The 17395-nt window shown below is 33.8% G+C and overlaps 1 protein-coding gene across 3 annotated transcripts; it reads right to left on the reverse strand.

The window, feature by feature from the left end:
- Nucleotides 1-2739: 2739 nt before the first annotated feature.
- On the reverse strand, nt 2740-12264 carry LOC107789752 (TMV resistance protein N). Of its 3 annotated transcripts, none has more exons than XM_075224708.1 (7): nt 11583-12264; nt 10255-11350; nt 9377-9655; nt 4705-6299; nt 4506-4600; nt 3913-4028; nt 2740-3460 (listed from the first exon to the last, which is right to left on the reverse strand). In XM_075224708.1, exons 1-4 carry the CDS (start codon nt 12056-12058, stop codon nt 4722-4724), a joined length of 3429 nt encoding a protein of 1142 aa, XP_075080809.1. In that variant the 5' UTR covers nt 12059-12264; the 3' UTR covers nt 2740-3460; nt 3913-4028; nt 4506-4600; nt 4705-4721. The 3 variants fall into 3 exon arrangements, with proteins under 3 accessions (XP_075080809.1, XP_016467106.2, XP_016467104.2); XM_016611620.2 differs by having other exon boundaries at nt 2740-3031; nt 3381-3460; nt 4506-6299; nt 11583-12262; XM_016611618.2 differs by having other exon boundaries at nt 2740-3040; nt 3381-3460; nt 4506-6299; nt 11583-12262.
- Nucleotides 12265-17395: the final 5131 nt, after the last annotated feature.

Raw genomic sequence — 17395 nt, forward strand, 5'->3', positions numbered from 1 at the left:
ATTTGGGGTTATGGTTATGACTTGATATAGCTTGTTCATACTCATACAATGTGTAGATGTGAGATTCAGGTCTTGAAAAGAAATTCTGAATGTTGGAAATTGAATTCCAAGGTTTATGGGCTAAGGTTGAAGTAATGATTTTCAATTATGTTGTGTTGTCAGGCATATACAATTTACACAGAATAGGGTGGCGTGGGATCACCCTCGGGTATGTGCGTGGGAGATGGAATAGTGATGTGATGGCTTGGAAATAACTCTTGGCACGTTCGAGGACGAATGTATGTTTAAGTGGGGGAGAATGTAACGACCCGACCGGTCATTTTAAGTATTACAACCCCGTTTTCTCATTTACTTCTCAATTTATACTTTTACAATTGTTTTATGACTTACCGAGTTAATTGGTTCGGGTCTGGTGAGGTTTTGGAATGAATTGGAACACTTAGTCCCAAGGTTTAAAGTTTAAGTTAAAACAGTGGCCAGATATCGACTTATATGTAAACGACCCCGGAATAGAGTTTTGATGATTCCAATAGCTCTGTATGGTGATTTTGGACTTAGGAGCGTGTCCGAAAAATTATTTGAAAGTCCGTAGTGGAATTTGATTTGAAATGGCGAAAATTAAATTTTCGGGAAGTTTGACCGGAGAGTTGACTTTTTGATATCGGGGTCGGAATCCAGTTCTAAAACTTTTCATAGCTCCTTTATGTCATTTATGACTTGTGTGCAAAATTTGAAGTCATTCCAGATTGATTTGATATGTTTCGGCACAAGATATAGAATTTGAAAGTTTAAAATTTATAGATTTTGATTTGAGGTGCGATTCGTCGTTTTGATGTTGTTTGATGTGATTTGAGGCCTCGAGTAGGTCCGTGTTATGTTATAGGACTTATAGGTATATTTGGTTAAGGTCCCGAGGGATTCGGGTGAGTTTCAGATGGTTAAACAGATCAAATTTGGACTTAGAACAAAGCTGGACATTTGCCGCCTACTGATGCAATCGCACCTGTGGAGTTTGGCTCGCAGGTGCGAGCCTACAGAAGCGAGCTTGGCAAGCGCAGAAGTGGCAAGGGCTGGTGAAGCAGAGTGCGCAGGTGCGAGCATTTTACCTCACCTGCGAGGCCGCATGTGCGGAAGGAAACACGCAGAAGTGAAGGGAGCATTGTGAGCAATCGCAGAAGCGGACATTTTGTCGCACCTGCGAGACCGCAGATGCGGCTAATCTGGTCAGAGGTGCGACATGCCTTGGACAGAATAAAATTGGAGGAGTTCTGAGTTTTACCATTTTTGGACCTTCAAGCACGGGTTTTGGGGTGATTTTCAGAGAGAATTCAAGGGAAACTTGAGGTAAGTCACTTGTGATCATTTCTACTTCTTAATATTGAATTATAATCGAATAATCTGACTAAATTACGTGTTTTTGAGGTGTAAATCGGGGATTTGAAAATAAGATTTGAGAGTTTGGAGGTCGAGTTGAGGTTGGATTTTGGTAAAATTTATATGGTTAGACTCGTGGTTGAATGGGCTTTCGGATTTTGTAACTTTTGTCGGGTTTCGAGACGTAGGCCACACGTGCGATTTTTGAGCTAAATTTTAAATTTTATTGGAAAATTAGTATTTTCTTATGAAATTAATTCCAATAAATTTTATTGACTAAATCGAATTAATTGTGACTAGATTCGAGGCGTTTGGAGGCCAATTCATGAGGCAAAGGCATAACGGAATAAAGAATTACACGATTTGAGGTAAATAACACTTCTAAACTTGGTTCTGAGGGTATGAATCCCCGAATTTGGTATGATATAAATTATTTGGAGGTGACACATATGATAGGTGACAAGCATATGGACGTGCACCATATAAATTATGTCTTGAATAAATCCTGTGCAGTTGTAAAATTAATGAATCATGTTATTATTTGAACATTCTCCATATGGTGGTTTATTGAGATTGTCGGCTTGCTTAGTATTGAGATATGTGCCATCACGACATGTGAGATTTTGGGTCGTGACATCAGTATTTCTTAGAGGTTTCATAGACAAAGTCAGAATAGAGTCATGGGTGTCCACTTTACATTTATTTTTTAATGTATTAAAGTTAACAGAATGAATTTCTTTTCAGAATATTAATTCATTTGAAGATTCATAAAAGTATTTACTTTAAATCATATCAAATTGTGTTGAGATGCATTGCATAACAGAAATAGAACATAATAGAGAAGCCAAGATGGTTCGCCCGATCAAGTTAAGGCATCGAGTGCCAGTTACGACTTGGTTAGGAATCGGGTCGTGACAACGACATTTCGCTAATTAGGGATTTCTTACTTTTAATATAGTATAGATTAGTTTAGTCGTAGACATGAATTCCATGCGGCCTAATATTCAAATTTTTCTAATTTGGATTTCTTTTATATGGGTTCCAATTGATTTATTTTTATTTCTTAGGCAAAAATACGACCTGAATCGAATTGTGAAATGGAAGTTGGGTTTATGTAGTGTAATCAAGAACAATAGAACATTTATACGGATTTTGAGTAAATTCCACCATGTGTTGGTAGGAAATGTTATAAAAAACATGGCATTAATGATACCTATGAATGAATATTGTTATGGGTGCAATAAAAAAAGTAATAGTATTACGGGAATTGTGAATTTAATAGTTAAAACAGAGAAAAACATAATTGCTTGTAAAGAAATATAAGTTCACCTTGCTCTTCAAATAAAGAAATTATATAAATTACCCTTTGAAGATTTGAAATGTGACGTTTCTATTTCATCTGAAATTTTATTTTATTTCACAGGGGGTGAAAAAGGAGATATTATCACGCAAACAAACACATATTGTATGAAAAACCTTTTTTTCTGGTACATTGGAAGACTAAAAAGATTTAAAATCGTTCGTAAGCTACTTGACTTAAATCTGATAGGAGAAGAAACTCCATATCCTTGATCGCATCTTTCCAGATTAGCAAATCTTATTCATCCAAGTTCAGAAATAAAGCCTCTTTGACTTAAATACCTTGTTCCCATTTGAACTGTAAAAACTAATCCAAAAGCAAAAGAGTGAACTTGTTAAAACCACTTATAGGTAATATAGATGTTATTAATTTATCAAGATCAATTTTATCAAGTAACAACAGACGTTAAGATAAAAAAAGATTGCATATTCCTAATTTGAAACGATCATATTAGATGAATTAGTGCAAACAGTCTTGAGAGGAACGGGCTTCTAAGTAACATTTGGTATAATAATCTACCCCAAAATTTGTACTATGTTATTCATCTGGTGTAATAGGCAAGTTAACACAGAGCCTTTTATTGCTTATTTTCACTTTTTCCTTAAAAAACCATAAAAGAACAGAGAAATCATGAGGGAGAACGAACCTCAACTTCATCTCGTACTCAGCTTTCTCCACAGTCTCAAGCTGTGCTGCGTCAATTGTTTTATCTTTTTCCCGACCTCCCTACCATAACAACACAGATATTTTTATGTAAAAGTTAAAATAGAGATTTTCCCCTAATATAACAATCAGAGTAACGCAAAGATCTCCCCAAATATAACAATCAGAGAGCCAAAGAAGTTTAGGTACATGTCCTTGTTAAAGACTCTGATTAACAAGTGTGAACAAAGGAAATAAGAATTAAAATATTCATCTTCTCAAATGAAACATGATATATCAACAAAGCTCTAAGGTCCGTTGGGGCTTAAGCGCAAATAAAACATGAGCTTTATAATGAAGAAATGCACAAATAGAGAAAAAACACAAATATGTATGTGCAATCCAAGATTAATAATTATAAGTATGAATAACAAATATATGGACAAAGAAATTGAAAAACGAATTACGATAAGTGAAATATCAATTATTTGGGGTAGTCTCTTCATGGTTACGCTCATTGGCAAGGAAAAGTATACCTTAGAGCCTTGATGACGACACTGAAGCGCCTTCTAAGCGAGGCGAAGCGCTCAACATGTTTTGTGTCTCACTTCAGGGCTTAAGCTAGCTTTAAGAGTGCCTTTGCTGATATCAACTGAAAAGGATGAGTAACTAATTAAAGATACAAAATCGTTTATTTCATTGAGAGCCAATTAAATTGTAAAAAGAACCATCATAAATGAACAAGTCTAAAATACAAATTTGAATCTAGCATAGAAAGCTAACATTCAAGACTTGAAAATGGGATTTTAGAGAACTGTTAAGATAACAGATGCTCAGGCGGGTAAAGCAATTCTGTCTTAACTGAGCATAAGAAACTTCAATCAAGTTTATAAATTACTTTCCAAGGTATCAATATAAGTTGTTATATTTTCAAGAACTTTCATTTTTAACATGGAAGATTAACTTTCATCTCCATTTCCCTCAATCTTTACACTTTAGCGTTTACAAATTTTCAAGCTCAAATTCTTGATTATCGAGTACTTTAAGGAAATAATTGGATTAAGATCACACAATTCCAGGATCTGATTTGAGCATAAAAAATTATACTTGTAGGCATCCTTTAACTCACCATGGTTAATCGTGGCGCAAAACAAGCACAGACAAGATGGAGAATCAATTGACTTAAACTCATTGTTGATATGTACATCACCAATTGATGAGCTCCTGCAAGTAAATAGGGGAAAGAAAACGAAAAAGGAAAATATATTGGTCTTGGAAGATGACTTTGTTGCTTCCAAACTTGCAACTTACTTTCATTAGAATGTGACCTTTGTTTCTAATGTTATTACAGTATGCGACAGCAACTGGCTCCATCGGTCACGGAGTCATGGTGTTCACTATTGTCAGATCTGCTCCTCCTTATCCCAATGGAATGTTCTGTTGGTTCATTGTTATTTTCCCTCATTTGTAACAAGGCCTCAACCTCAGGTTCTTCTTTATACAACAAACGAAGTCCATACTTCTTCACTTTTCCAGAAAAAGATAGCCTAATAATCCCATAGTCATTTGGTGTTTTTCCATTTGCCTTAGATGTATCCCATAAGCCAGCAAAAGGTACAAAGAATAAATGTATATCATAGTCTCCACAGAAACAACCTAATTCTGAATGGTTGGATAAGGCAAGTTTACGGGTCTTCCACGACATCCCGTCATCACATAGAATCAATTGAGCTGTGGCGTCAACTAATCTGCAAGAGTAACATAGAGCAAATCCCAAGAATTTATGAGGTATATACCAATTTTCAGGCAAATTGACTGATACACTACTATCCGTTCCCTGATGGTGGAACCAACTTGGGATCTTCACCTCAATAAGCACACAGATATAATGCATACTGGTAAATACTCTTAGTGACAAGGAATCTGAAGCAGAGATGTCATGCTGCAATGACGAGATATTCTGAAACAACAAATTACAGATGAAATCATTGCTCCAATCTACATATATTGTATCTAAGTCTGGTGGAAGTTCTGGCAGCTGTGTAAGCCTCTGGCAATATGATAAGTCTAAGGATCGAAGAGCACCAAGTTGGGCTATGCTTCGAGGCAAATGCTCAAAATTATTTCCATGGAGATTCAATTCTTTCAAAGAGGATAAGGATCCAATATCTTCCGGAAGTCCTCCATCTATTAGATTGCAGTACCCGAGATCCAGAATTTCCAATGAGCGTAATCCTTCAGCCACCGGAGGGAACTCAAAGTGCACTCCATTTCTGAGCATGATGGAGGGCTCAGAGATGGCGTGCTCAGAGATGGAGTTTAACTTTCTAAAATCCAAGATTTTAAGTTTGTTCAAGCGTACGATGGTAGACGGAGGTCGTGAAATTAGAGTATCTCTGGCATCAAGCTCCTCCAAGTTGTCCAAATCCCCTATCTCTTCTGGCAAGCTTTCCAGTTTTGAGCAATCCGACACACTCAGACTAACCAAACTTTTCAACCTAGAGATGCTGCTTGGAAGAGCTACAAGTTTTTCCATACCGCTCAAATTTAGCTTGGTAATATGAGTTTGGTACTGAGTAATAGATGATGGTAGTTCGCTTATCCTACAGCCTTCCATGTCAATCTGTATCTCCGGCTTCATTCTCCCGTGACTTTCTGGAAATTTCTCTAAACTTGAGCAATTTTCTAAACACAGATATTCAAGAGATTCCACGTTAACACATGGAAACCTCTTAAGGCTTTTACAATAATACAAATCTAACTGAATGAGTTTTCTACAACGCCCCAGAGAATGGTGAACCTCTTCAAGACTAGTACATCCATGCAGATTCAAATACTCCAAATTTGGTATCCCCGTGAAATCCGGTGTTCGCATCAGGCTTTTAGAGGAGCTGAGATTTATCCTCCGTAGAGACAGCAAATGCTGTTCATAACACAGACAGAATGAGAACCAATTTTGCCGCATGATTCCAATAATAAAATATTTGGTTAGTGGGGCTATCTATAAATTTAGAAACTGTTTTATTTTTTCATTTGTATTTGTGGGCATCAAATGACCTGTGTTTTACTTGAATTCTTAATTACTTACTCTCTCGACAAAAAATGAATGATAGCATTTGAATTATGAGGGCAAACACGTTATTTTGTGCAACATTAGAAATTTATTTTGTATATATGAAAAATTACTTGTTAAGAAACTGAATACTAGTAAATTATAAATAGAAATATTGCTAACTATAATTTAACATGATTGAAAAAAACTGTAGCAAAGAGAAAAGTGTTTTTCTCAAGAAGTGTAATATAAAATGGAGAAATTCAAATGTTAAATCCAGCAATGTATGAAAGCGTATATGTCATTCGAAAATATAGTTGTACACAATAAATTCCTTTTGTTTTCCTAATAAGTATTCCTTCCGTCCCACTATGTACAGCCCTAGGATGAGATTCATATGAATCTAATCTTACTATGAGAAATAATTGAATGAGTTCTTAAATTGAGCTTCTTAGTTAAAATGATGATGGGAAGATTTGAAAAAAAAGGACAGAAAGATCTTACAGTAATATTGAGAACAACCACAAATAATATAAAATACAAAAATTTCTTTTGAGATGGAAATACATTAATTTGAGCTTATTAATTAATACTCCCTCCGGTCCATAATAAATGACATTTTGGCCATTGGCACACTCCTTAAGAAATACTAACTCCTAAAAAAAAGTATTTTGACTAAATTATCCTTAATTAAAATTAGCATATTGTTAACTTGAAATATTCGGATTTGTAAACAAGGGCAAAGTTTGGAAAAATAAAATTAATTTTTTCTTGATGATGTAAAATGTCACTTATTTTGGACAAAAATAAAAAGGCAAAAAAGTCACTTATTATGAATCGAAGGGAGTAACTTCTATTCATTTAAAGACATGCACCATAATCATCATACTATATTATAAGCATGAACACTTTTAAGTGAAGTTAGTTTACTAAAATGCCCTTCAAAAGCTGAATGGCCAAATTACCCTCTAATTATTAAAATTACCTCCCACCATTTTGCCCTTCCTTTTAGTCTTACTCCTACAATATCCTTGTACTAAAAGGTAAATGTACCTTCCAACAAAAAATTAATTTATACCGCAATAAATGGCTGGATAAATAAGTAGACATAATTCAAGCTACTTTCAGTTAATGACTTCCATAATGAATATATGTTCACAGCAGGATGAGGATAATCCATTTTCTTTATCACTTCTTGATTTATTTTCTTGGTTTTATAGATAATTTTGATTGCCAAATTAATTAGTGATATTACTTACATATGTTTAGAAAAAAGAGTGATTGTGCTTTATTAGAACTGGAAGTCATCTAAACAATATATATATATATATATATATTTACATATGTTTAGAAAAAAGAGTGATTGTGCTTTATTAGAACTGGAAGTCATCTAAACAGTGTATATGATCTTGTTTGGACTTTGGAGGTTGAATGCGCGATGTTCAAGGTAACTGGACTCTCAAGGCATTGTCAGAATATTTTTCCTCGCATTTTTGGGTTAATGGATTAACTACATGCATGTAATAATATTGTTTAGTTTTATTTTGTTTGATTTTATTTCTTATAACATCTTTTAAAAATATGAATGTCTCCCGTGGATTAGCTCTTAAATTAGAATCGTGGATTTTATCTCACACTTTAATTTCGAATTTCTATATTTTTAGTACACTTCATTAGCATACCGTAAAAATATGACGAATATGCATGCCAACTCAATGCACTAAAAATTACTGCTTTAAAAGCTGATTTGATGAAACTTGGATTAATTATTGATTTCCTTAAAAATTTCTTTGAAAATCGATTATTCAAAGATTCGACGTTGTAAATCGTGCACTAAATAAAACTTAACATGAAATCATGCAAATTTATGCTAATCGGACACATTTTTATTATTATTTATATGATTTGTAAAATTTTTACTCATTCTGGATATATACGCGTAATGTGAGTGCCCATTAAATTGATCCTAAGAGAAAAATGGATATAGAAGAGATCCATATAAGAATCGTCATTGATTGCTTGATGAGCTTATATAAATGGATTATAAATCAGTAACATGCATAAGCATCACCACTAGAAGAAATAGTAGAGGAAATCTGCAGATTTACCAGGTAATTTTTTATCTCCTATGTTATATGAAATTCTTACTCTATTTTTTGCTAATTTTTATTAAGCAATACTCTCCACTGTTATTAACCATTTTGCTGCTATGATGAATAGAAAATTAAGTTATTTTCTACTTGACTCTACACTTGAAGCTTTATTTACAAAGCTCTTATGCGCTTATAGACCATTATTTAATAAATTTCATGTTTAGCATCTTATTCACTACTTATATGTTAAAATGTGCCTGAGTTTCCCTTAGTGTTTTCTTTCTATGATCGGCTGCGCAAAATTGTGTTTTAATCCAATAGATGACATGCTTAAAGTATATTTTGCGTATTGCTTTCTAAGTATTAATGTTTGTTGTTGATTTATTTAATTAAAAATTCTAATGCGTGGAGCTTCTTCCTTTTTAAAGGTTCCCCAGGATTTATGGTGATTCTGGTTGATGACACAACACACATGGTAAAGGCAATTAGTGAATTCGTTAGGTCCTGTTCTTTCTTGTATAGTTGTATCGGTTTTTAGAAAGTCCCCTCCCCTCTCCCACCCCCCACCCCAAATTTTTTTTTTTTTTTAAATTTTTTTTGCAGGTTTGCTTCTAGAAAAAATCATAAAATGTACAAAACTCTAAAAATATAATACAATTATAATCTTTTGTTGTGTTTTAACATATTCTTACCAAAATTTAGGATACACGTGCAACACATACTAATTCTAGCTAAAAAAGGGAAGTACCTCAAATAATACATGACAAAAGCAATAATATTTGTTTATTATCACTAAATTAAAAGAAAAAATAGTTAGAGAGAAGAATAAAATAAAATAGAATTCAGTTATCGTACCTTTGTTTCCGTCCATAAATGATGTAGCGAACTGCATACGAGTTGAAGATGAACAAGCATTTTGGGTTCAAATGTAGATGGCAATGACTCAAAAGGATAGTAATACCACACAAACCAACGCAAGCTATTGGACAAATACTCAATGAAACCATCATGGGCCAACGACCTCCCTATGTTAAATATCCTAAGCCTTTTCATATTTTCCATGGCCTTTTTGCTAAAGCGTAATGTATCAAAATCGAAATAAGGAAGAAATATTGCTTCCATTGCCATGGTCCCCTGGTAAGAAGATCATTAGTCTACAAAGTATAATCAATGTCGTATAAATCTGCTTGCTAATATGACTATTTTTCAGATGTCTTTTGCAATTAATTATATAGTTTTATTTTCTATTATTATATTTTTCTTAGAAGTTCATTAGAGTCAAGTCTATAAGCTTTTCATGTAGGAAAGTAATTGTAATTGAAACAGTACCAATAAATTGTAATTTTTTATTCAAAAAAAAATAATGGTAAAGTTAATCAATGATTGAGTTATTATGTAATAAAATGTCATAAAATTTTCAAGTTAATCCAAAGAATGACATTGGATCAAACAGATTAAGTTGCTACTAGACTAATCCATCGCTAAAAAATATAAGAAAAATGAATAACGTAAATTAAAGAGGCTACTAAACAAATTTGGCAATTAATATTTTTTTAACTAATTAGGCAATTAATATTACTTTTGCTTCTCCTACTAACTAAAGTAAGCAACTAAAATGACGTGCATGCAAGAAGATGAAGCAAGATGAACAAATAGTTGGAATTGACTGCCTATATGTCTTTGAAATATGAAAATTAGAAATTCAACATTATTGCATAGTTTAGCTTTCTAACCGTATTGTTGATCATCACTTCTTCAAAATCCTTGGCGAGCCATAGTCTGCTGCATTTTCCCAGATCCTTTTGCAAGTTCACTATATATCTACCCATTTCTTGTATTAAATCATGCATTTCAATTTCACCGTCTTCTGTGATGAACACAAGAGATTTTTCGATTAGGACATCCAATCCATATTCGGCTCCAAAATGACAACTCTTGAGAACTTGCATGATATCATCTTTTTTTTTCCCTCGGAAGAAGCATGCTATATCCAGAAAAATCTCTTGTTGCGTGGACTCTAATCCATCATAACTGATTTTGAGCTTTTCAACAATTTTTGAATTAGGATTATTTTTCATTTGCTCTATAGCACTTTTCCACACAGTTATATCCCTATTATATAAGGAAGAACCTAACACTCCGAGGGCTAAAGGAAGGCCTTTAGTATAATTTACTACCTCCAATGAGAGCTCCTTAAAACACTCATCTGGATCTTCTTTTTTGAAAGCATGCTGATAGAACAATTGAATGGATTCATGATCAGGTAGTGCAGTCACTTCATATATTACATCATTCTTCCCTATCAAATGCTTGTCTCTAGTTGTTACAATAATTCTACTGCCATTACCAAACCAATCAAGATCACCTGCTAAATACTCCAAATAATGATCTTTATCATCTATGTCATCAAGCACAATTAGGACCTTCTTAGAACGCAGTCTACTAGCCATTTGGTGCTTTCCGTCCTCCTCATTTTTGTAATTAGCTTTTTCCCTTAAAAGATTAGAGAGAAGGATATTTTGCAGAGAATGCATTCTATGTTTGTTTTCTTTAATATCTTTAAGGAAACAAGCACCATCAAATTGATAGGAACTATCCCTTCTTCCTAAAAGAGTATCAAACATAGCTCTTGCTATTGTCGTTTTACCGACTCCCCCCATTCCCCACATCCCCATAATCCGAACATCATTGATTCCTATCTCTAGTAAGGATTCTATTTTCTCTAAATGAGTATCTATTCCAACAATGTTTTGCAAATAAGATAAAGAAATCTTGCATAATTTGGATGAGATTTGGCCAACAATATGCCGAATACATTCTGCATCAGTCCTACAAAAGTAAGAAGATTGTGATATATACAAGGAGTGTGCACATAAATCAAACTCTTTGAATACTAATTAAAATTTTATCTACGTAACAATGTTATTGAGTTTGTAACTAAATTGATAGAAACATATATAATCACTTATCATTACTTATTCCGAAAATTTGAAAAATTTATTTAAGATTATGTTTAACTCATTTGAATGCAAAGAATTCAGCTTATGTGATTTTAACTCACTTGTCACGATTATCACATGAGCCTTTGAGATTGGCCGCTGCAGTTAAAGCAATCCTCCATCTTTGTATTCCCTCAACATCATCCTTATACTTTGTTACATGTTCTTCAAAGGCTTTTGCAAAGCTCTCCTTTTGGTTCCGAACATGTGATGGATCCACATCATAGAATATCGGTATAACAATTTGTCCAAATTGAGTCTTGCATTCCATGATCTTCACTAGTTCATTCATACACCACCTCGATGTTGTATAATTCTTTGAGAAAATGACGATGGAAAATTGAGACTCTTCTATAGCTTTACAGAGTTCTTCTGAGATGGTCGCACCGTACTCTAGCCTTTTATCATCTTGAAAGGTTTTTATTCCCCTATCATTCAAGACTTCGTATAAGTGACTTGTAAATGTTTTCCGAGTATCTTCACCTCTAAAACTTAGGAAAACATCATAGCTCCATCTAGCAGAAGAAGAAGATGCCATGGAGTCGTTAATTCTCTGAAAAGAGTAAGAAAACTGTATGTGAAAAAATTATGGTTATGGTAAGAGAACAATAGATGATATTTTCAACAAAGTTATATATAGGTTAGAAGAAATAAGAGTTAATGCTATAGTAGGAATTATTGGTACTGGGTTTTCTTTGAACTTTAATAGAAGGAAATAGGAAATTCGTGGATGAAGCTACAAAGAAAGAGTTTACCTTTCCCAGTTGAATTGAATTATTCAAACACAAACGTCCCTCTCTTTCTATTATTTAATAGAAAGTAATTAAATAGTGTAGGAGTTTTTTGTGAAGCTTCTTCTTAATGTTCTACTACAAAGAATTATTGGTATAGGACCTAGTCAACTGATACATACTGTAATATTTAATGTGGTAGGAAATTATTGTGAAGCTTCTTCTTAATGTTCTACTACAGTTAGATTAGAATTATTATTCTTATAGAGTTTTCTTGGCACTGTAATAGAAGGAAGTAGGAAATTCCACTGTAATATGTACACAAGGGATATCTAAAAGTACAAGTCGATATATGAAGCTACAACGAAAATACAAAGCAATATCCCAGTAGTATGCTATTGGGTTCAACTGATCCCAACATTTTCAGCACGAAGTATGGATATAGATGTAAGAAAATTACTATTAAAAAATAATAAGTTTGAACTTATAATTCTAAATTATAATGGGTGCAATAATAAGAACCAAACGTTGAACCCGTAAAATTTATATTCTGGATTCGCCTCTTCGTAACAGTGCACCCATCTTCCCAAAATCCTAGATCCGCCTTCGGTTTCTCACTTACTCCTAATAGAAAGTAAATAATAGGAGTTTTTTGTGAAGTTTCTTCTTAATGTTCTACTGCAGTTGATTAGAATTATTATTGTTATAGGGTTTTCTTTGCACTGTAATAGAAGGAAGTAGGAAATTCCTTCAAAGACCACCCACCCTACTTGCACCAAATTGCACTGTAATATGTACACAAGAGACAACTAAAAGTACAAGCCGATATATGAAGCTACAAAGAAAATGAAGGGTAATATCCTAGTAATTTTCTTTGTCAACCGTTGCACTAATCAAAATCAATACTATGGTCTTATTTTTCTTTGTGCGGATAGAAAGTGACAGCAAATATAGGTCCATATATGAGAAGGAACATTACTTTTCTCAAATGTTTTATATAGAAGAATCAACTACCGTAAGATGTACACATGGGACAACTAAAATTACAAGCGGATATATGAAGCTACAACGAAAACGTAGGGCAATATCCCAATAGTTTTCTTAGTCACAGACAACAGTTGCACTAATCATTGCCGCTAACTTTTCTTCTTATCTAAAATTTCTACATTATATCTAAAATTCACATTTTGTTCTCTTTATTGTTTTTTAAATAGAGAAAATAATTTTGTTATGTGTTTATGTACATGCTGGCGGGCAGAATAAATTAAGCTTTTGATCATTTCGCTTTATTTTCTTGCTGATTCGATCACAAAGTAAGAAGAGAAGCATTTGTTTTTCAGTAAAAGATCGACATATTATTAGTTAATAATGTGTTCCTTCTACCCTTTTTCATCTAAGTTAACTTTTTCTATCAACATCTACTTTTATTTAATTATTGTGCCTATTATCTGAATTTGTACCACTGAGATGAGTATCATAAACTTAGGAATTTTGTACAGTTTCTAAAGCAATAGTAACTATCTTAATGTTTAATAGTATGTTATTGTTAGAATTCACTCAAGCCCAAGGTTCATCAACTCAGTGAATATATGATATGTTTCTTTACATATTCGGTTAGCACTTAATTATATTCGATCAATATAAATTCCGAGATAGAAAGTAGACAAACACATATCAATTTAGTGATTCTTTGCCGATCTTATTTTATTTGATTTTTGTGATATAGAGATACGATATTGATTTGTGCTAAAGTTTAACAACGGAAGCAACAAGGTAGACTGGTGGTATTGTTGGTGGCTCTACCCCTACTCCTTCTATTTATGTTTTGTCAACTTTTTCATTTGGGTAATTCCATAAAAGCAGATATAATTCTATAGGTTTGACTTCTCCTGAATTTATCAGATTTCTTTTGTTTGGATTGTATATATAAAGGTCACAACTCCGTGTTGTATCGCTCCCATAACTGCACAGGTGTAACTTGAAAGCACAAGATGAGGGGTGAATTATGGACTATTTAAAACTTAGTTGACTAAGATTGAGTTTAGTCGACTAGTTTTCGTACAATACACAGATAAGATAGAGATGAATGCAATGAATTGAAAGCAAAACAAGACACAATAGTTTTTATACTGGTTCGGTACCGATGTGGTACTTACGTCCAGTTTTCTTTGGGTCACAAGGGTTCTCTTAGATCTTGATAAGAAATTACAACAATGATGGTTTTAGCTCGTTCACCACCAACGATATTTAGCAACAATGATTTATGGATATTGACACAACTCTCTTTTGTGTTCTAACTCTTCCTATCTTTTATGACACTTGTAGACTTAAGAATACAGTGCTTGTATCAAGAACTAGAGAGACTTATTAGAAGATAGTGTTTGTAGTTGCGCAGTTGAATCCTTGAGTTTTTCAGTGTTCTTATAAGCGGGTATTGTTGTGTATTGATATATTGATACCCACAATATGTTACTGATCTTTTGATTAACGAAAGGAGTATCTAATTTCTTCAAGAAGGATGGGCTAGATTAATTTATTCAAGGAGTGCTCTGTTCCATGCCGAGATGCTCCATGCTTTATTGAGGAAATGGGCAACACTTCAAGTTGTCTCCATTGGATTAATTTATCCAAGGAGTGCTTTATGCTATATTGAAGAGAGAGGCAACACTTCCAATTGTCTCCCACTATGTTGTGTTCCCCACTCAATTTGTCTCCCATTGCTTTCGTCCTTTCCTACTGTTTTTGCATAATGGAGAAGTCGATCGGTATTGATTGATTTTCTCTTTTTAAGCCAACCGATTTGGTTTACTTTTTGATAGCTTCTTGCCCTAGTATCGTCTCCTTTGATTCTGCAACCAAAATAGATAGGATTTAGTTTTGCACAATTGTCATCATTAAAACTTAGATGCCAAATGTAACAATCTCCCCCTTTTTGATGATGACAATAAAGAGAGAGTAAACAAGCTATACTTCCCTTTCATCACTTGAGATGCCTGCTCCCCCTGAGTTGTTGCTCATTACTGCTCCCCCTGAGTTGTTGATTTACTTCTCCATAATGTTCTCCCCCTTTGAATCAATCAAAAAGGAAAGAAAAAGTAATATATATATATATATATATATATATATATATATATATATATATATATATATAACAGAGAAAATAATATTTAGATAATATACATACTAGTTAGGGAATCATAAGCAATGCCTTCGGCAGAGGCATTGAGTGATGGTTCATACAGACCGATGCAAAAGTAAGTCTTAAACACAAAGCAAGCACAAAAAAAAATGTTTTTAACACACACACAAACACGCCTTAATTTCTCCTCAGAAAGTACTTGAGGGTATTGATTACTTTGGTACAGAAAGAGTCATAGTAGGTTTCAACATCTTTGATGAGTTTGTCCATTTTTCTGTCATGGAGTTTAATGCCCTAGTTCCTTGTCTCCATGTGGCTCCCATATCCATCATAATCTTGGCCACATATGTATCTGTTTCCTTGGTGACTTACTTGATTTTGTCTACATGTCCTTTCATCTCAACGAGCTTGAGTTTTACACTATCCAGCTATTGCTGAATTTGCTGAAGATTTGGAGAGGCAGTTAACTGAGACTCTGGTGGTTCAGTGGGAATTTCAACCTGTGCTGGGACACTTTCTACTATGGCACGCTTGACCCATCAATCATCACTTAAAGTGTAACCCATCATAGAAAAAACTATTTTGTCATAGGTACTAGTAATATGCTTGGGTGTGAAAGGTGCCAACACTACTAGAAATTTGGCAAAAACTGACCAAGGTCGACCGACCAACTTTAGTCGATCAAAAAACCGACCAAAGTTGTTAAAATATTTTATTTTTTATTTTTTTTTACGAAACCGACCAACTTTGGTCGGTTTTCTTTGGCGTAAAAATGCGAAAAATTATTTTTGAGTTCCGCAAAGTTTATTTTTCAAGAAACCGGCCAACTTTGGTCGGTTTTTCAATTAAAATAAATAAAAATTAATATTAAAAAAACCGACCAAAATTGGTCGGTTAATTCGGCCGGTCATTTAAAAAAACCGACCAACTTTGGTCGGTAATTTTACTTTTTAATAAAACCGACCAACTTTGGTCGGTTATTTTCGTGCGAAAATACAATTAAAGAGTATAAATCAAATAAAAGACGGTCTTAAAATAAAATGTACCAATGGTGTAGTGGTAGAATAGTATCCTGCCCCAGTACAGACCCCGGTTCGATTCCCAGATGGTGAATCTTTTTATTACATAATTAAAATACCGACCAACTTTGGTCGATTTTTTTTGCAATATTTTTTTTGAATTTAATTGACCGACCAAAGTTGGTCGGTAATTGTCGACCAACTTTGGTCGGTATGCCTTTCCGACCACAAAAATACCGTCCACACGTAAATGGTCGCATTTTAGTCGGTTTTTGGCCATTACCGACCAACGTTGGTCATTTTTTTGGTTGGTTTTTATCGAATTTCTAGTAGTGCAAATCAACCTTCATAACTCCAAGAATGTGTGAGATAAGTAGACCATAAGGTAGACAAGCAGCAGAGGAGGATATATTCCTGATACTCTCAAGCATGTATTGACGTATCCATACAAACCAGTTAAGTTTTTTATCATTCACAAGACAGTAAAGAACAATGATATCTCCGGTAGACAAAGTGCTAAGGGACCTAGTTCTAGGAAGTAAAATGTTGGCTATCATGTGGGCCAAAACCCGGTGTTCAAACTTTAGATTTTTGGGACCAATGTCGGGAGGATTATCAGATAGGAAGGCTTTTGCTTCTTCTAAGAAAACTTCAAAATCTTTTGGCGAGGAATTTTCCACAAAAACTTCATACCCGTCAAACTTAGCAGAAAAAATCTTTTCAAATTGATACGAGTCAAGAACAATTCGAGTGCCTAGAACCATGGACTCCAAGTCATCTTTATCATTTACAAACAAATTTGCATAGAATATTCTCACAGACTCTTCATACACAGAGCTCCCAATAGTATCGAACAGAGAGAAAAGACGTTGAAAATCAAAAACAACAATCACATCACAGTGCAAAATTTTCATAAGAGAGAGACTTACAGTGCGTCCATAAGACATAGATTTTGATTTATAGGACTCAAACCTTGATTTCTCACT

This window comes from Nicotiana tabacum, chromosome 11 (genome assembly GCF_000715075.1).
Source record: "Nicotiana tabacum cultivar K326 chromosome 11, ASM71507v2, whole genome shotgun sequence".
Lineage (NCBI taxonomy): Eukaryota > Viridiplantae > Streptophyta > Magnoliopsida > Solanales > Solanaceae > Nicotiana > Nicotiana tabacum.